This window comes from Mesoplodon bidens, assembly GCF_964165515.1.
Source record: "Mesoplodon bidens genome assembly, chromosome: 2".
Classification (NCBI taxonomy): Eukaryota; Metazoa; Chordata; class Mammalia; order Artiodactyla; family Ziphiidae; genus Mesoplodon; species Mesoplodon bidens.
Genome location: NC_138177.1, coordinates 89,244,148 through 89,264,238, shown reverse-complemented (window position 1 = coordinate 89,264,238; position 20,091 = coordinate 89,244,148). Strand labels below are relative to the sequence as shown.

Here is a 20,091-nt window from a genome sequence, read left to right as displayed (position 1 = left end):
ACTTTACAAGAATTGAGCTGGGGGTGTGGAGCAGCCAAAATGTAGTTCTGGAGAGAGAAAGATGAATAAAATGCCTTTAAGGATTTCACAACATAGTGACAGGTAATTATTACACATCACCTCTAAGATGTCAAATGGACATCTCAAACATGACACGTCCAAAACAGACATCTTGATCTTCCCCCTAAACCCATTTTTCTTTCTCCCAGACTTCTCTGTTTTAATAAGCAATACAACCACCCACCCAGTGCTCAAGCCAAAAATCTAGGACTCATTCTTTATTCCTTTCTATCCTGCTGATAGGATTCCAGTCTTTCAGCAAATCCTGTTGAATCTACCTACACAATATAGAAATACCATATCAACCCAATGATCTGCCCCGGTGTAAACCACCATCATTTCTACCTATACAGTCCCTTAACCTGTCTACCCTCACCTATTCTTGCACCTACTCTCCCAATCCCGTCTCCAAAAGCAGCCAGATTGGCCTTTTAAACATCAGACCATTACACCTGCCTGCTTAACACCTTTTGCTGGTTTTCCATTTCACTTAGAATAAAATCCAAACTCCCATCCATGCCTTTCAAGCCTCTGTATTTATCTGGCCCCTGCATTTACATGGCCCTCATCTCCTACTATTCTTTCCCTGGCTCATTCAGTTCCTGCCACGGCACCTCGGAGCTTCTGCAGTTAGCTGGTCCTTCTGCCTGTGTTGCTTCCATGGATCTTGGTGTGGCCCTCCCTCACTTCTTTGAGAACTCATTCAAAATCGCACTCTCAGGCATGCCTTCCCTGAGCAGCCTATCTAATATTGCCCTGCCGCACCTCCCCCGCCCCCATCACTGTCACCTTCCAATCCCTTACACTTCTTTTCATTTCTTCTCAGCACTTATTTGTCTAATTGTGACCGCATTGTCTGTCTCTCCCACTAGGCTCTATGTTATGTACCATTAGTGCAGGAACTTGATTTTGTCCCCCATTCTATCGCACTGCCTCGAGCCTAGGAGGCATTCATTAAATGTTTGTTGAATGAATGATTAATTAATGTTAAAACTGTGGGGGCTTCCCTGGTGGTGCAGTGGTTGAGAATCTGCCTGCTAATGCAGGGGATACGGGTTCGGGCCCTGGTCTGGGAGGATCCCACATGCCGCGGAGCAACTGGGCCCGTGAGCCACAGCGACTGAGCCTGCGCGTCTGGAGCCTGTGCTCCAGCAACAAAAGAGGCCTCGATAGTGAGAGGCCCACGCACCGTGATGAAGAGTGACCCCCGCTTGCCACAACTAGAGAAAGCCCTCGCACAGAAATGAAGAACCAACACAGCCAAAAATAAATAAATAAACAAATGTGGGTTAAAAAAAAAAAATTAAAAAAAACAAAAAAACAAAAAACTGTAATTGTTTCATTGATTTACTCATTTGTTTCCCACATCACCCCCACGTGAATGTAATCTTCGTGAAGACTGGGATCTTGTCCATTTTGTTCACTACAATACCCCCAACCTTTGGACAGGGCTGTAAAAGTGACAAGTGCAAAGCGATGTTAAAGGAAGGGGAGGGGCACTAAAACTGACTGAAGGGGCTAAGGGAACCTTCACAGATAAAACGACCTCTAAACTGGAAAAGAAACAGGGTAGAAACTAAAAAGACGTAGAAGGACTAGATTTCAAACAGAGGAAATCTCGCGAGGTGTTGGGCAGCCAAGATGGCTCGCCACTTGCTGCCACACTTAATATGGCTACCAGGGAGCGTTCCAGGAGGAAATCACGCGAGAGTTGCATCACTGCTACAGTCTGTGAATTGCGCCGGGGGTGTGGAGCAGCCAAGATGGAGCCGGCGGTCGGCAGTCCCGGCCTGCTGATCATGAACAACAAGCAGCCCCAGCCGCCGCCACCTCCGCCGCCCGCAACGGCGCAGCCTCCAACTGGGGCACCGCGGACCGCCGGGAGCCTCCTGCCCGGGGGCAAAGCCCGAGAGTTCAACCGCAACCAGCGCAAAGACTCGGAGGTCAGGAGCTTCGGGGGGCGAGGCTAACACCAGGCAGGCGGCGGTGGGGGGTCCGGGCCCAGGGCCACTTTCGGGTCCAGGCTGGGTTTCCCGGAGGGTTCGGCACGGGAGTTGTCATTTACAGCGAAAGGAGCAGGAAGCAAGGCTGGCATTCCCCGAGGCCGGAGGCGTGAAGGCGGAGTCCCCGCCCGGAGCTTCGCAGACCGGGAGAACCTCCCCGAGCCGGTGTCCGCTCGTTCGCTCCTCTGCGGCCGGGGCTGTGAGCGCGACCTCCGGGTCCCAGCCCCTGGGGAATCCGCCCCCTGCCTCAGTTCAGGGGTGAAGAGTCAGTGGTCTGCGTGCGCTCCAGAGGGCGGGGCGGCTGCACCCCCAGACCCGCTAGTCATCTCCGGCTTCTGGTCGCGTGGGTTCCGCGGCGGACGGCGTTGTGGGCAGGGAAGGGACTGGCGAGGGTTGCGAAGGCACCTGGAAGACGGACGGAGCTAATTAGCACTAATAGTATACACTGTGCGCCTCGAGGTTGCGAGAGTAGGAGGGGGAGCAGTCCTGTTCCCTCTGACCTTAGCCACTGCAGGTTCAGGCCACGGTTTGACAGTGCCCGGTGGTTGGTGTGCCCAGTGCGCCCGATGCTGAACTGTTAAAGATTAGAAATATATATTTAAACATGCGTTAGGGCTCAGCATCCCTCTTCTCTTGCTAGTGGGCTGTTCCTCCCATTCCGGAGACACAGTAGTCTGGAGCTGACTAGTCACCTCACCCCGAGTTAAAGAATTACTCCCACTGCCTCCGTTGTAGAATTCATGAATGAAGACACGCACGTCGCAGCGCTTCTTAGGGCTTTCTTAATCACCATGTTCCCAGAGCGCTTACTGTGAGGTTTTCTTCACCTGAGAGGACGCCGAGGCTGATTAGCAGTCAGGTGCTTATTAATGAGAGGGAATTCCTCATTGTCCAGACATAAGGTACCAGGTCATACCAAAGAGTGATGATGCTATCTTTAGACATGTGAAATCAGTTCCCCTCAAGCTTTTGGTTTTTGTCGGCAAGAGCAAACCTCTGATAAAACATCAAAATTTGGCAAGTTCCAATCAGATACACTTTGAGCTTGAAGTGAATTATTTGAAAAAGCAATGAAACTGACTTTGTAGTAGCCCTTGCATGGTGGGCTTATTGCACATCAGTGGCGACTTCTTAATAATTTTTCAAGTATGGAGGATTATGAAAGTGGTAGGGGTGAATCCACTTTCATCATGAGAGGAGTCCTAGTTTTAAAATAGTTAAAAAGTTTCCTAAGTGGCCATTAAATGCACTTGCTCTTTCTGCCCTTTAATTTCTATATAGACCCAACACGTGGAAGGTCAGTCAGAGAACACATTTAAGCTGAGAGACCTACCCAAATCTGTTTTCTTACAGATACTGATGTGGCTCTTTTTTGAGTCATAGCTGAAATCAGTAGGCTGGGAGCATGAGGAATGCCTGCAGGACAGGGAGGCAGATATTTGATGAGAGTCCACTGTGTGCTACACGGTTTTGATGAGTCCTTATAAACCTTCAAGATAGATTTTGGTCATCCTCATTCCATAAACGAAGAAACTGAAGCTCAGGAACTTATGAAAGTGTGCACTCTGCCGCGTCGACTAAGGAGTAGAGTTCTTCCTGTTCTTCACTGTTTGTGGGTGTATCATTTTATGGGTGGTCTTTGTCTTCCCAAGTAGATTGTAATTAAGTTCGAGGACTACCTTTCTCTTCGCCTCTTCTCTTTTCCCAGAACAAGGCTTCCAAGATGGTGTGTTCTCAGTACTCACCTAGCCCCAGCCGTAGAAAGATTCTCTTTGTCGTAGCCTCTCCTCTGTGTGGGAGGGAACCCATTTCTGTTCGGCCCCTGCATTCTCTGTCAGTTCTCACTGAAATTTGAGAGAAGGGCAGGAAGGCTGAGGGTGTCAATACTCATTTTGTTCTGAGCTATTAATAGCCCACTAGCCAGAAGGAAATGAGGCTTCCAAGATCTTAGCACCATGTGGAATGGTCATTTCACTGCACAGAAAACATGGAAGCTTTAGTGTTCATTCATCCAACAAGTATTTATTTGAGTATAAGCTATTCATTCATTCAGTCAGTCAGTCATTCATTCATGCCATGTAGTGTGCTGGGCATTGTGGAATCATTGGTGAGCAAAATGGACAAAATTCCCACTCTCAGGAAACTTGACAGTCTCTTGGAGAGGCAGACACTAAACAGATACACCTGCACATACATGATTATGAATTATGATAAGTGCTGTGAAGGAGCAGTGCACAGTGCTCTGAGAGGGCTTATTAGGGAGACCTGAACTTCCCAGGAGACAACATACTGTGATACAACATCAGAAAAGTGGATGCAAGGACGTCCTGTAACACAACAGTGTCTCTGGAAGCATATGTGTTTGTTCCTTTGGAAAACACAGTGATCTTTTGCATAACTCTCCTTTTCTCAACAGGGCTATTCCGAGTCTCCAGACCTGGAGTTTGAGTATGCTGACACAGACAAGTGGGCTGCAGAGCTCTCAGGTAAAGCACAGGCCTTCCTATTATTTGGGGGTGCTTTTTTGCCTTATTGGTCTTTAATAAAATTAGGAGTGAGTGTCATTTTGGAGTTCATTTTTTCCCCCTAGATAGTCCTAGTAGTGATGTGTGTATGTAAATCATGTTAATTGTTGGATTCAAGCCCTTTGTATCTCATAACTTCGGCTTGTCCTTTATTTTTATGAAGCGTCTCTGCATGATCCGCTTACTTGGCTGTGGCCCAATCCCAGTGTGGACATTGATGTTCCTTGGCCATATGCAATCCCCGACAGTGCTCTCTCCTAGAACAGGGGTCCTGAGGAGTGCCAGCAAGTGTGCCTGCATCTGTGCCCATCTGTCGCTGCCACTGCTGCTCACGTGTAATATGAAGTCAGCCTGAGCTGATTCTCATGCCTCCGTAGCACAGGCCCTATTCTCAAGCCACTTGAGAGACACACTTTCACGGTGGCGGTCAGCCTCTGGCATGGCATGGTGGGGTTGATGCACGTCAGACTGGAAATGCCTGGCTTTATGCCTAACTGGCATGTGGTTATTGGCTGCAAGGGAAGTCAGCATTCTCTCCTTTGTGCACATCAGAGCACTAAGACCCCGTTAGTAATTAGATAGCATAGTCCAGGAGTCGCTGTGACTCAGGGACAGAGCTGGGCCTAGAAGCATACCTTCTCTGCTACATGTGACACCTGCTGCAGGACGTGGACATAGAGATGATGACACTTTGTTCTTGACAGAGCTTTACAGCTATACAGAAGGGCCAGAATTCCTGATGAATCGAAAATGCTTTGAGGAGGACTTCCGGATGCACGGTGAGATGATTCCCCCCACTTCTTGGCTCTTTCAACTTGCATCATGAGAGCTCTGCAGGGCTTCTCTTAGTCATCTGAATGACTTAAGTCATTCCATTCCTGGAGTGGCCTAAGAAACCTGCTGAACCATGATTATTCAAGGCCAGATGTGACATTTAGGGTGGGCTTGCAGGTACTCTGGTGGGGCCTTTTCAGAATGTGAGTATTGGGGGGAAAAACCTTTATGTGATTAAAATTGCACCCAAAAAAGCAGTGTTTCAGTCTGGAAATTCAGATTCATAGGGCAGCAGTGTGACCTCATCCCTTATATAGAGAGTAATTTATCTTTGTGAGTGTTCTGGTTCTGTGGCAGTCCTGAATTTGATGGGTTAACATGGTGTCCATCCCACTGTGAGGATTTTTCTGGGCTCCAGTGTAAGTGGTCTCTTGCCCGGCAGTGACAGATAAGAAGTGGACCGAGCTGGACACCAACCAGCACCGCACCCACGCTATGAGGCTCCTGGACGGCTTGGAGGTCACTGCCAGGGAGAAGAGGCTGAAGGTGGCTCGAGCGATCCTCTACGTTGCCCAAGGTCTGAGTGGACACCCAGGACCCCTGGCACCCACTTCAGTGATGCTGCCCAGTGAGATATGGACAGGGGCTCAGTGAGCTGTGCCCTGTGTTTGCAGGCACCTTCGGGGAGTGTAGCTCGGAGGCAGAGGTGCAGTCCTGGATGCGCTACAACATCTTTCTGCTCCTGGAGGTGGGCACGTTCAACGCTTTGGTGGAGCTTCTGAACATGGAAATAGAGTGAGTTCTTCTGAGGGGCTTAAGTAGGGAAAGGGCGGCAGAGGGGCAGAGCTTGCAGAACTGGTTTTGAGAGGGTTATATGCACCACATGGGGTTCTGTTCTAACCAGCCAGGTTGAATAACGGGAGATACTCACCCAAACGTTGAAGACCAGTGAGGGGCCTCGCAGCCCGCTAACACCAGAGAGCTCGCCAGACACTGCAGCTTCTGCCCAGGCCCACGGTGCCCCACAGAAAAATAAAAAAGCCTTCTCATTTTGAACCTTCAGACTCCATTGTGTTTGCATCGCAAGTTTCCCCTCAGCAGGAAGCCAGGCACAAGTCTGACACATGGGCTCAAAGCCTGCTCTAGCCTGTGTCTCTACTAGTCCTTTGCTTGGTGGACAGGTCAGCTGCTGCTCATCTGAGGAAAACACTATCAATAATAAAAGCACTCATTGCGTACTTATACGTCCCAGGCATTGTTCTAAGGACACTACATGTACTAATTCATGTTAATGAATTAGCTACTATTACCATCCCCATTTTGCAGATGAGGAAACTATGGCACCGAGAAGTTGAGTGCCCAGGGGCACATAACTAGTAAGTGTTAGGGCCAAGATTCAAACTTTGGCAGTCTGGTCTTGGGCTTGAGTCCTCACCCACTGGGTCCTGTGGGTTCTTCTGCAATCTAAGCGCATAGCATAGGGTTTTATCCCCCTGTTGGGCAGCACTTGTCCGGGGAGCCACTTCTCTTCCTTCCTGGGGGAAGGCACTGACTCTCGCATCTCTCCTGCAGCAACAGTGCCGCCTGCAGCAGTGCGGTGAGGAAGCCGGCCATCTCCCTGGCTGATAGCACAGACCTGAGGTGAGGCGAGCAGCAAGCCTGGACTCCCTGAGCTCTAGCTGGAGAACGAGGGCAGGGCAGGGCATGGGCGGGCACCTTTGGGTTTCCTCGCTGTGTGTGCTCACCCTCTAATTTGCAGGCGTGATGGACTCAGTGTGATCGGTAGGCCCTACTGAGGGCTCTCCCTAGGTGGGGCCCTGGGTTGAGACTCCCAACGGAAATCCAGGGTGAAGATGCTTAACAGAGCCACAGTGAAATGTGGCCTCCTGCCCACACTGCTGCTGGGAAACTCGGTGGAGTGGCATTTTGTATTTGGACAAAGCACATGAGGTGGCTCCTTCTGCTTCTACCTTTCCGTGCACAGCTTGATGCCTGTCTGTGTGGGGTTAGTCCTGACAACTTCATGACGTTTCCTGGCTGTGCCGGAAGTAATAGCAACTGCTAAAGAACAAGATCACCTTCCCATTTTTGTAAGGATTAGAATCTGACTCTTTTTGTGAATTTGGAAGTTTTCAGATTAGATACTGGTGGGATTCCCCACTGTAGTTACGGTCCCTGGCCATCGCCCTGCTTGCTCCTGATTTCCCCTCCATCATGGTAAACACTTCCTTGCTCTCACCTTGATCATCCACTGCTTTGTCTGATCCAACACAGGCTCCCATAGCTCACGCCTGCCTCTGTGTTTTTCTCATTCCGGGAAGCTCAGGGTAGTAAATGCTTTTGGCCGTTCTTGTTCATATCCATCCATTCAGCAGCCACTTATTAAGCACCTGCTTTGAGCAAGCACTTTGCTAGAAACGGAAGACGATCCAGTCCCAACCTTAGCACCAGAGACAGAGAAGGAAGCACCTACCACAAGGTGCTCTGTAGGACTCTTGAGTTTTTAGTTTTTTCTACATTACAGCCCTCCCCCCGAGCCAGCCTTGGTGCGCAGGCCTTTCTCGTGTCATGTGGGATGTGAGGAAGCCAGGGGGTGCTCCCTTGACCCCCCATCCTGCTTCATTATAGCTGGCTCTTGTCGCCAGGGTCTTGCTAAACATCATGTACCTGATTGTGGAGACCGTTCACCAGGAATGTGAGGGTGATAAGGCCGAATGGAAGACAATGCGACAGACCTTCAGGGCTGAGCTGGGTAGGACTCTGGGGATCCTGGCTCAAGGCCCTGCCTGGGAATTGAGGGCTGGAGGGCTTTGGGAGGGTCCTGTTCCTGCCTGTGGTCCTGATACCTTTGTGTACCCCAGGTTCCCCTCTGTACAACAGCGAGCCATTTGCCATCATGCTATTTGGGATGGTGACCAAATTTTGCAGCGGCCATGCCCCTCACTTCCCCATGAAGAAGGTTCTCTTGCTGCTCTGGAAGACAGTATTGGTGAGTGCGTCCTTGAAGGGGAATTCCCGTGCTAGGCGACAGGGCAGGAGGGAGAGTTTTCACTGTATATCCTTTTGAATATTGAATTATATGAATATATAACTGCTTTGGTTAAAAAAAAAATTCTGAAAGAAGATTCCTGAAAGGTGATGACAAAAAAAGTGTCACTTTGGCCTCACTGCAGCCAAAGAGGACTTGGCCTTTGAATCAGAATAGATCGTTGGCTCCCTGGTTCCTGGAAGCTGTTTTCTGCAGTCATAGGACACGTCTCTCCAGGCAAGCTGCCCTTGAACCTGGAGTTTGCAGTGATTTGAGGCAAAATTAGAGCTGGTATAATTGGGGCCCCCTCAGTCAGATGTCACTTGAAAGAAGAAAGAGTGAGTCCCGTGCCTACATTTTCCTCAGGGTATGGTGTGAAAGCTGACTCTTTTTCTAGCTAGTGAAAGGGTGGGTCCAGGAGAGTGGGCTGGCTAGCACCCTTGGCTTGGGAGCCATTGTCAGCAGCCAGGCCCAGGCCAAACCAGGAGCCCTTCCCTCCAGGAGGAGCGACCTGGGAAGACAGCGGAGCTGGAGTCTGGACTCCTGCTCCTCCTGGGACTCACCTTCCCCGCTTTCAGAAGGGCCAGCTCTGCGGGTGCAGGGCTCAGCGAGGTTAGGCCTCTGTAGAGTGCTCTACACGTTGGATGTTGGCCAGATAAGCCTGCTGATTCCCCATGAAGCCTCACTGAAGCCAGAGAGGAAAGCTGAACTGCTCAGAGACAGTGAAACTGAGCAGCCTAAAGTTGCTGAACACTGCCGAGGTTTTGCTTCTAGGGGGATGTTTAGATGAAGGTGTGTTTTTTGCTTGTTTGTTTGTTTTTTAACTTGAACATCCAACAGTGTATTCCCAATTTGACTTTGAAAGACTGGCATGTACAGCTTTTGAAGCATTTGAGTCTCACCTACTTTTCTAGGAATGTGAAGGGTTAAGCTCTTCAGGTGGACTTTGTCTCACTCGAGGAGTCTGTTGTACACACAGAGCTAGGTGTGCCTCTGCACTAGGCTCAGTCCGCCTGCGCATCTCCACTCCTTGCCCCCTTTGCTCCTCCCCATGCTGATGTCGTTCGTTTCTCCTGGGGGTGCATTCAGTCCCTTGTTCAGAGGTTGTGTGGGTCTCTGTAAAGATACGGGTCACGGTGTCACAGATGCTTTTGAGCTTGACACGGACAGGGACCCGCTTACGGACATGTTGTCCCGGCTCTGCGCCTGTCTGTGACACAGTGCACACTGGGCGGCTTTGAGGAGCTGCAGAGCATGAAGGCCGAGAAGCGTGCCATCCTGGGCCTCCCCCCGCTGCCTGAGGACAGCATCAAAGTCATCCGCAACATGAGGGCCGCCTCTCCCCCAGCCTCTGCCTCTGACCTGATCGAGCAGCAGCAGAAACGGGGCCGTCGGGAGCACAAGGTGAGGGTGACAAGGTCCCTACGACTCCTGAGAGTTCTCCAGGTGCACGGGTGCAGTGGCATAGTCACCGGATGAGCCCCAGGTTGTTGGAAGGTTGTTGAAGTCCCCTCTGATCAGCAAGTCAGAATGAATGCCTTTAGGGCAGGGACACTGTGTCCCCAGCCCAGGGCCCAGTTTATAGTGGGCACTCAGAATGTGGCACTTTTGAGGGACTTGGGCAAGGACTGAGTTGTCACTTGGGCCCAACCTTGACTTCCTCTCAGGTTTTTCCATTGCTCCTGGCTCTCTTCCTACCACCTTTCTGTGTGATCACTTCTTTAGCCTCCATGCCCCTTTTTATCTAGTTCGTCAGTCGGCTCTTGTCTGCTCTCCCACCCCTCTGCTCTCAGGCTCTGATAAAGCAGGACAACTTGGATGCCTTCAACGAGCGGGATCCCTACAAGGCTGATGACTCTCGAGAGGAGGAAGAGGAGAATGATGACGACAGCAGTCTGGAGGGGGAGACATTCCCCCTTGAGCGGGATGAGGTGATGCCTCCCCCACTGCAGCACCCCCAGACTGACAGGCTTACCTGCCCAAAGGGGCTCCCGTGGGCTCCCAAGGTCAGGTGAGTCTCAGACCTCTGCAACACTCTTTGCTCCTGAAACCAGTGTAGTCATCCCCATACCGGACACTGGGCCTGAGTTGTCACATGAGGTCCTGTGCAGGGCCATACTGGCCTTGGCTCTGCGATGAGCCTCTCTTAAAATGCCCAGTGCTGGCCCTGGGGGTGTCAGCGTGCTGGCCTTGCACAGAGAGGCCCTTATATGGCTCTTGAGTCAGTAACATGGGTTAGCTCTTGGTTGGACATGATACTAGTGAAAGGGAATGGGAAAAAATTAAAACAAGGACATTTAAGTGAACCCATCTCCACCCACCCTGGGGTTGTATATGATTTTTGACAGAAAATTATAGATTAAGGAAGAATTTCTTTAGAACCATAATTAAGATGTTTGAGATATATGTGCATGAATCAGTGGATGTCAAGGTTCCTGGATGTATATACATGGTATCTGTTTGAAAGGGCACCAGCTTAAGAAATAGATGAACATGTGAAAAGATACAGGGGTCATTTTCTTGATCCAGGTTAAAGCCCCAGTTTTCAGTGATCTGTGATGGGAATACAAAACAAGTCATCAGAAAATGCAAGCTAGCCTGACTGTCTGAGACAGGACAGTTGTGACTCATACGAAAAAATCAGTAGCTTACAGCTCTAATTGTAAAAATTGTGAATATCTGAGAAATTCTGTTGTGACAAACGTTATTAATATCTGAATAAAAATGCTTTTAAGTTTGATGTATCACCTTAATTTTACGAATAAACTAGTTACACATAGTACGTTTTTAGATTATTGATCCAACAGCATTATGAAGGACCTTAAAATAGTCTGAAGATTTCAGTTCTTTGTTTTTTTATTTTCTTTTTTCCAAAAAGAAAAAACAATTGTGGGAGACTTTTTCTTTTGGCTCCACAGTTTCTGGACATTCTGTGTTTTCTGTGTTTTATTAACCATGATGCCTTGAGGTAACATTTAAGAAAGCTGCAGTCTTTTCCTTTGGCAGAGAGAAAGACATCGAGGTGTTCCTCGAGTCCAGCCGCAGCAAGTTCATAGGTTACACTCTGGGCAGGTGAGTGTGATCCGAGTTCCTTTTGAAGAAAGGTAGTGGGGTCACCCTCCCAGCCCTTGGTGTTTGGGGACCCAGGCCTAACACAGGGCCTCTGTTATTCTCCAGTGACACAAACACAGTGGTGGGGCTGCCCAGGCCAATCCACGAAAGCATCAAGACTCTGAAGCAGGTAGGTGGCTTTGGGTGAGCTTTTGGCCTAGGTTGGTCCCAAGTGAGTAAAGTGAGACCAGCCCTTTGGGAGAAGCCTTTCTAGACTTCTGTCTGCCTGAAGGAACTGGGGGTGGAGGAATAGGTGGACAGTGGCAGCATCCTTTAAAACAGTTTTTCATGCGTTTTACTTATTTTAACTGAGCTTTTGTTTGGGGCACTTACTGGGGGTTCATGAAAGATTATATTACCTGACAGTTGGGTTTTAAGGGGCTTCGTAAGTAGCCTGCCTTTTCCTTGCCCAAGTACTAAGGCAGTTGAGTTAGGGGAGTAGGCAGAGGGAGATTGAAATGCCAGCTTTATTGCCCGTGGAGTGATTGGAGAATGAGGCATGAGAACACAACAACAATAGGTGTCCAGATACTTCACTTCCAGAGTTAGGCAGACTCGCCTACCCAGACCAGGCAGTGCTAGAACCCTGCTGAGCCTGGTCAAGGAGCAGAAGAGTTCACAGCCTTTTCTTTTTTCTGAAGAGAGAAGAGAAAGAGGGGCTGAGACTGTCCTGTTCCTCCTCCTGTACTCACTAGACCGGGAGGGGAGGAGTGAGTGTGGGGGGAGGGGCGGGGGAGGGACCAGGAATGCTCCACCTGGGAGGAAGCAGCACGAGTGGGGAAGAGGTGTGGCCCCTAATAGCATGTCTGGAATGTAAATGTTTATATGTTTTTGAAATACATTTTTGAAATTTGTAGTACCAAGTGGGCTTCATGCAGGGGCTTTCTGAGCATTTGAGTACTTGATTCTGAGTACTTGGGTGCTTGATTCTGCTTTTGTTTTCCTGTCATTGTCACTATCTGAAAAACCCCTTTTCTCCTTTAATTTGCTTTTTTTCTGATCTACTGTGTGCTTTTTTACACTGGTTTTACACTGGTTTTAAGAGGTAGGTGCTCACTTAGAAAAATATTTCAGGTTTGGGAGTTTAGTTCGGGATCTGTATGGTGACTTAGCGCTCTTTGAGAAGATGGTGTTTGAGGAAAATTGTGTGGGGTCTTTGCCAGGTGTGGGCATTTGGCCAGAGAATGAGGGGTGTTTTCCCCGGTGCCTCGTTCCCTCTCTCTCCAGCACAAGTACACGTCGATTGCAGAGGTCCAGGCGCAGATGGAGGAGGAGTACCTTCGCTCTCCTCTCTCAGGGGTGAGTTGGAGGCCTTCCTCAGTCCGTAGGATCACAGCTGTTCCCAGCACTGTGCTGGGCCTAGACCGCAAAATGCCCCAGGCCTGCCCTCAAAAAGCTCCCAGTCTGGCTCCCGCTGCAGGGCTGGTGAGTGTCAGGTCCAGGGCTTAAGAGCACAGACTCTGGGCCAGCCACCTTCCTCTGAATCCTGGCTCCACCATTTAGTGGGTGGCGACCTAGGCAAGGTACTGGCTCTCCTTCTGCTTTCGTTTCCTAGCCTGTTAAATGGGAATGACAATAGTACCTTCTCCATAGAGTTGTAGTAAGGATTAAATGTGTTTTTACAAGTAAAGTGTCTGGTATGTTGTATTATTCAAGGTTTGCTATCATTATCATCATTTACATCCATACTTACAGATTCTCCTCCAGGCAGCCAGCAAGCTGGCTCAGGAGAGCATCGGCAGGACCGGGCTTTGTATTTGTACCCATTGTACCCATTTTGTTGAAAGGGAGAAGAGGAAGTCGAGCAAGTCCCTGCAGAAACCCTCTACCAAGGCTTGCTCCCCAGCCTGCCACAGTACATGGTGAGTGCACTTCTCGGAGTGCTCTCCCTGCAATGGGGTCCCCTCCCGACAACACTGGCCTTGAGAGCATGCCCGCCAGTGTCCTTTAACCCCTCCTTCTGCTGCCTGAGCACCTCCAGAAGGACCACCCCTCAGGGCCTAGTGCTGCCCCTGGCCCCCCTCGTCCACGTCGTCTGCTCCTCCCCAGATTGCGCTGCTGAAGATCCTGTTGGCCGCAGCTCCCACCTCAAAGGCCAAAACGGACTCAATCAACATCCTAGCAGATGTCCTGCCTGAGGAGATGCCGTGAGTATCAGGTCTTTTGAGTATTGAGTGTGTGTGGTTCCTGTGAATGGAGCAGGTCAGGGGCAGAAGGGTAGAGGGGAAAGGGGAAGTGTTTGCCTTTTGGTCCCACTGTTTGCTAGGTTGTTTGCTGTTGTCATTCTTTGTTTTTGTTGTTGTTGCTGCTGCTGTTGTTGTTTTGGCTCAGCTTCTCTGCAGATGAAGTTTAGGGTATTCCTGGCTCAGAAGAAAGAAAACGTATTGGGTGAAATATTCAGTTTTACTGCTTGGGGAGGTGGCTTAATCTGGTTGGCCTGGATTCTAGTGTAGACTCTGCCACTGAGTGAATATCTGAGTGAATTGGTGAAAGTCACTTCCTCCTCTGTAAAATGAATCGGACTGCGTTTGACATTTCCCCAAAGGCTCCTTTGAAAGCTATGTGATTGGAACATCCAGGACGTACAGTTTTAGCTTCTGGACAGAAATCAGCCAACAGCTGGACCTGAGCTGGGTGTAGATTCTTTCCTATTTGCCAGTGAACGGGCATGCAGAATATTTTTGAATGTCTCAGGGTGATAGTAAAATCCTTAGGGGTTCTACCTCCCTGGGGCACTGACCTCATCTTTTTGATGTGAGTACAAACCAAGATCACTTTGTGCTTTGAGAAGGACCTGGGCACTTGATCTCCTGCCTGCCTACCAGTACCACCCAGCTCTGAGGCCAGTTCCCTGGTGGGTGGGCCCCTTGCGTCTTGTGGTGACAGCCAAGTGAGGGAGGAGGCAGGGTTGGCTAACACCAAAGGGAATGTCATGGAGCACCAGTCCATCGTGATGGTCCTTGGGAAAAAGACTCCACAGTCAAATATTGATCTCCTCTTACAAAGATTTACAGTGAGAGCTCCTAAATTTGCGAGAAACTGATTTAAGTAAATGCTTCCTAAATTTATCTGACTCCAAAACCCCTTTTCCCCATAATATGAAACATCTCAATATACTGGTATTCCACAGAACACACTCTGAGGAACACAAGTTCATATGGTGGCAGAAGCTTAGGGGAGATCTTGAGATGAGAAGTTCATTTTTGGAGGAAAAGCAAAGAAATAGGCTAAGAATGTGTTTGGGGCATCACAAGGAAGAAATCAATTGTGCTGAGCTAGATTGCTTGGAAGGTGGGTGGGTGGGTGGGGCTGGGCCTAACCTCTGAGATGTCCGTAGGGTGGGGGTGAGGTGGGAGCTTCGCCCAGAGAAGGCTCAGGAATCCCATCTCTCCTGGGACCACCAGAGAGGAGGGTGCTGCACCTGCTGGGGGCCCACCCGGGTGATTGTGCTTCTAGCACCACAGTGTTACAGAGCATGAAGCTGGGAGTGGATGTGAACCGCCACAAAGAGGTCATTGTTAAGGCCATTTCTGCGGTCCTGCTGCTGCTGCTCAAGCACTTTAAGTTGAACCACGTCTACCAGGTACCTGCATCCCCTTCCTTCTGTCCACTGGGCCAGGGCCTCAGGCAGTGCTGCTCCTCTAGCCCCAAAGAACAGAGGCCTTGTCCTTCAAACCTCCTTGAGCTCTGCATGAATGTTCTAAGACACAGTCCTCCAACCAAGGCCTTTTATCACTGGAGGAAGGAGGGTGAGGTCCCACGGGGCATGCTTGTATTTTTTCCTGTTGCTTGCAGTTTGAGTACATGGCACAGCACCTGGTGTTTGCCAACTGCATCCCTTTGATCCTGAAATTCTTCAATCAAAACATTATGTCTTACATCACTGCCAAGAACAGGTGATAAGGACCAGGGGTCAGGAAGGGGTGGGTATGGCCGGACGGCAGGGCTCCCAGCTGGCCTCTCCCACTGAGCCCGTTCAGCACCCACAAGCCAGTGCTCTGCCAGGCGTCAGGACCCAAAGATGAATGAGACATGGTCCCTGCCTATAGAGAACGCCAGTTTGTCAAACCTGAGTCTAGCTAGTGTAGTGACAGGTGACTCAGTCTGTGTTCGCCTGGATGGGAGGGTTCTCATCCTGGGCTCCAATACCATCCTCACTGCCCTTCTGTGCCCCCCCCCTTTTTTTTTTTTGAGGAGACTGGCTGGGCACTTGCTCTCAAAGGAGTTTGGCCCCATGCACTGTAATGTCTTGTCCCCACCCCATCACCTGGCACCAGCTGTACTTGACATTGACGGCTCGTCAGTGTGATACACCACAAGCTGAGCTGTTAGCCAGACACAGTCTCCAGTGGGGGCTGGGCATAAATTAATTGCCTTGAGAAGTCCACCCCCTGCTCCAGATTTATTGCTGTGAGGGATAATGTGCTCTCTCCACCCCTTACAAGATTACGAGCTTGTCTCTGGCTACAGAGGGATCTTACAAGTTCACTTGTAGCAGGTATTTCCCCGTCTTAGAGCTGGGGAAAGTGGGGGTGGTGCGGACAAGGTCGATTACTGCTTCTGCTCCCACAAGTGAGGGAGGGAGGCCAGGAGCCAGCGGCTGCTCCTCCAGACCCCAGCCCTTGCTCAGGGCAGGTGCCTGGGCTCTCTTGCCCTGTGCAGCATCTCTGTCCTAGACTACCCTCAGTGCGTGGTGCATGAGCTGCCAGAGCTGACTGCCGAGAGTCTGGTGAGTAGCTAGCCTCTTCCCCGGCGGTCCCTTTGGTGTGAGGGTTGTGGTGGAGAGCCTGCCTCCCCCTCACAGGGGTAGAGGTTCTTCACGGGTGCGGTCACTGTTGAGTGCCTGGCTCTTGAAGCACTGTAATTGCATAGAAGGGCTGAGGGGCGGACCTTGCAGAGTGGGAAGATTTGGATTTAGGGCTTATTTCAGAAGTGTGGTCTTCAGGTGCTGCCGACCCAGAGCTCACCTGGTCGAGTTGTTTCCCTCTCCCCACACTCGAACTCTCTGGGGCCACAGCTCTGAGGGGGCCTGGGTGCCCCAGGTAGTGGGGGCTGAGGCCAGAGCCCCCAATATCATGCTCCATGTTTCCTGCAGGAAAATTCTAGGGAGCACCCCTTACCCTCTGCCAGCTTCTGGGATGGAGGTCCCCCTGGGCTGAGGGGAGGAGAGGGTTCCTGGTACACGCGTGGAGAGACTGAGCAGTGCTGACGTCACAGATGGGAGGACCTTGGAAACTGCGGAGCACCTGCTGCTGTGCAGGAGATGATTGTTCCTGGGTTTTCCCTGTAGGAAGCAGGTGACAATAACCAGTTTTGCTGGAGGAACCTCTTTTCTTGTATTAATCTGCTTCGGATCTTGAACAAGCTGACAAAGTGGAAGCATTCGAGGACGATGGTGAGTCAGCGCAGTCAGCAGGCATGACTCTTGGAGCTCAAAGCAGCGTGCCACCCGCTGTCCGGTCCCCGTCCCTTTGGAGGGCAGGGGTCCCCAGGGTGGGCTTGCTGCTGCAGCCGCGTCCTTCTCACCTAACTTTCCTGTAGCCACATCCTTGCATTTTAAGGGCTGATCTCTGGTGCCTTGATGAGTTGAACTGGAAGCTGGAAGAGGCTCAGTCATGTGCTGAAACAAATCTACATATATAGAAGGAATTTGCTGTATCCTCTGAATCGCCACTGGTTCTCTCCACCAAGGTTCTGAGAGTCTCCTTAACCCTGAGTCTGTGGATACCTTTGGGGTGGAGAGGTCCATGAATCCTCTGAAATTGTGTGTATGTGCACATAGGGATATTTCTGGTGAAGGAATTCATAGCTTTCTTCAGATTCCAGAATGACCCATAATTAGGATGACCAACCATCCAGCTTTGCCTGGGACTTTCCTGGTTTTAGCAGTGGAAGTGTCCCAAGTCCCAGGAAACCCTTCAGTCTGGAGAAAACTGCAACAGTTGGCCACCCTGCCCCTAACCGCAGAAGGGACAGCAGCATGGTGGTGGTGCAGGCGTTTATTTCTGCCCTCAACGTGGGCCTCCCTTGTAACCCTTCCCAGATGCTGGTGGTGTTCAAGTCAGCCCCCATCTTAAAGCGGGCCCTGAAGGTGAAACAGGCCATGATGCAGCTCTACGTGCTGAAGCTGCTCAAGGTGCAGACCAAGTATCTGGGGCGGCAGTGGCGAAAGAGCAACATGAAGACAATGTCTGCCATCTACCAGAAGGTGCGACATCGGCTGAACGATGACTGGGCTTACGGCAATGGTGAGGCTCCCCGTGAGGCGGGGCGGGGGTGGGGGCTCGCGGGGAGGTGACAGCCTTCCCTCTCAGCTTCCCTCTGAGTAACCTGGAAGAGCCCAGCTCCTACTTCTGTAGCATCAGGGTGGGAGCCCTGCGAAGGACTTGGGGAAGCAGCCAGGCTTGGCGTCTGTGACCATACCCATTCCTCTCTGTGCCTCCCCTTTCCTTTTCCAGAAATTGTCACAAGACTATCTCTGTCCTCTCGTCCTCTCCCCCCGCTGCAGCTGCCGTGGTTCTGGTCACTGAAGTTCTCACAGCTCCTGATGGATTCCCTGCCAGTTCCTTTCTCTCCATCAGTGCCTCAGACTTTGCTCTAGTGACCTTTTTAAAATACAGATCCAGTGGTGGTACCTCCCTGAGTAAAACCCTTCATTGGCTTCTGATTTCCCTAAGAGTTAGTGCCAGACTCTTAACGTATTTAAGGCCCACACTTTGTCCCGCCCTGTCCTCATCTAATCTGTTCCAGCTTCCCCTCAGCCCAGCTTCCATCACACCTAGGGCTCTGGGCACAGTCAGTGCACATTGGCCATGCTTTCCCCCAGTTTTGTACTCTCTCCCGGCAGGGTACCTCCCCCATACCCCCTAATTGTTCTGTATCTGCATGTGTTCCTCCCCTCCTGACCTTGGCCTCCCTGGCAGAGTGGGTCTTCCCGGTGTCCCCTGAGCATGCTACCGCACCCTTACAGTTCTTGGCCACAGCACCAGGACTATATGGCTGCATCTGCACTCCCAACGCCCTGAATTTGTGCAGAGCCAAGGTGGCCCACAGCACCTGGTCAGGGAATTGAGAGAACAAGCAGATGAGGGGATCTGCAGGTTCCTGCCTGTGATCCCAGAGAGCGCGTGACTTTGAGAGAAGCATGTTGTACCCCTGGCTTTCCCTCGCTGGATCCACATAAACTGCAGTGTAGCCTGTTTCTCCGTAGCTCTGGCTTTTCGCCTTTGCCCTGACTTACCTGTGTGTCTAGGAAAGAAGTCCTGTCAGTTTTGCCGAGGATGGGCCTCGGAGGTTTCCTGCTCCTGGTTGACAGTCAACATTCCAAGCCCAGCGGCATGGCCCTAAGCTGCAGTGAACCCCAGGGGAGCTGCCACAAGGGCTTGGCTCCTAACCGTGGCTTCCTGCTTTGTCCTAGACCTTGATGCCCGGCCTTGGGACTTCCAGGCAGAGGAGTGTGCCCTCCGTGCCAACATTGAGCGCTTCAACGCCCGGCGGTACGACCGGGTCCACAGCAACCCCGACTTCCTGCCTGTGGACAACTGCCTGCAAAGTGTCCTGGGCCAGCGAGTGGACCTCCCTGAGGACTTCCAGATGAACTACGACCTCTGGTTAGAAAGGGAGGTCTTCTCCAAGCCCATTTCCTGGGAGGAGCTGCTGCAGTGAGGCTCCTGGGCAAGAGACTGAAAATGAAAGAAGGGATGATCTCCAGGTACCCCAGGGGCTGTCCTGATTCCTTGCTGCAGTGCTCCCATCCCCCTCCAGGTGGCAGCACAGCCCCCACTGTGCCCTTCCCAGCCAGCGCTGGGTTGGCTGGGGAGTCTGCATCTGACCTCTCATTGATTCCCAGCGTCCTGCTCGGGAGTGGTCATCTCTCTGCTTGGGATCCTCTCTTCCTTCGCTCCTCCGGGCCCTCCTCTCTTGGACATAGTTGGTTGCAGCTCATTTGTCATTCCACCCAAGGCTGGGAAAACCTGGGATGGGCTGGGAACCCGCTGCATCTGAATTTCAGGGGTCATGCTGACTCTTCCTGAGACACACAAATCCTTGGCATGTCAGCTTCCCAAAGAGGAGGGCTTAGGATTAGAGCCAGGCCAGAAAGTCAGAATCTTGGTTTTGCTTTGGGGGGTTTCTGATGTCATTCCAGCCTCTTGCTAAGTTTCATCCAGAAGCAATTGCAGAGGCTCCTGCAGCTGCCTCAGCAATTTGGTTTTGGACGGGGTTGGGACAGGAAGAGAAGCTTCCCTTAACCAGAGGTGCCATTTTTTTTTTCTTGGTGTGCAAGGGTCTGTAAATATATATGAATCTGCGTGTGTTCTCTTGTGTCATGTTGGGGTTTTTAATGTGATTGTGTATTCTGTTTACATTAAAAGGAAGCAAAAACAATGCGCATTGCCTTGTCTGCAGGAAATATGGCTCCTGAATATCTCCTCCAGATCTAGAAAGAGTTTTCTTGCCAGCACTGATAGGTTACCCCCTTGTCCCCGCCAAGCTGCCCACCTTTCTCATCTGAGGGGGAAGAGGAGGGGGAGTTGGCACTTATCCCAAGTGTTCTTTCCCCACATCAGTCTGGTTTTGCTCCAGGGCTCCC

General features: G+C 50.9%; 1 protein-coding gene across 1 annotated transcript; it reads left to right on the top strand.

Annotated features, from left to right (window-relative positions):
* The first annotated feature begins 1,809 nt into the window (after positions 1-1,809).
* STRIP1 (striatin interacting protein 1) lies at positions 1,810-19,886 on the top strand. The gene is made up of 21 exons (XM_081224338.1): positions 1,810-2,003; positions 4,480-4,549; positions 5,293-5,367; positions 5,805-5,939; positions 6,037-6,157; positions 6,935-7,003; positions 8,008-8,114; positions 8,224-8,351; positions 9,612-9,794; positions 10,184-10,401; positions 11,397-11,462; positions 11,568-11,631; positions 12,729-12,800; positions 13,289-13,363; positions 13,551-13,648; positions 14,958-15,084; positions 15,297-15,397; positions 16,164-16,230; positions 16,792-16,896; positions 17,545-17,749; positions 18,919-19,886. The coding sequence occupies exons 1-21, from the start codon at positions 1,824-1,826 to the stop codon at positions 19,164-19,166; spliced, it is 2,514 nt and encodes an 837-aa protein (XP_081080464.1). The 5' UTR covers positions 1,810-1,823; the 3' UTR covers positions 19,167-19,886.
* Positions 19,887-20,091: the final 205 nt, after the last annotated feature.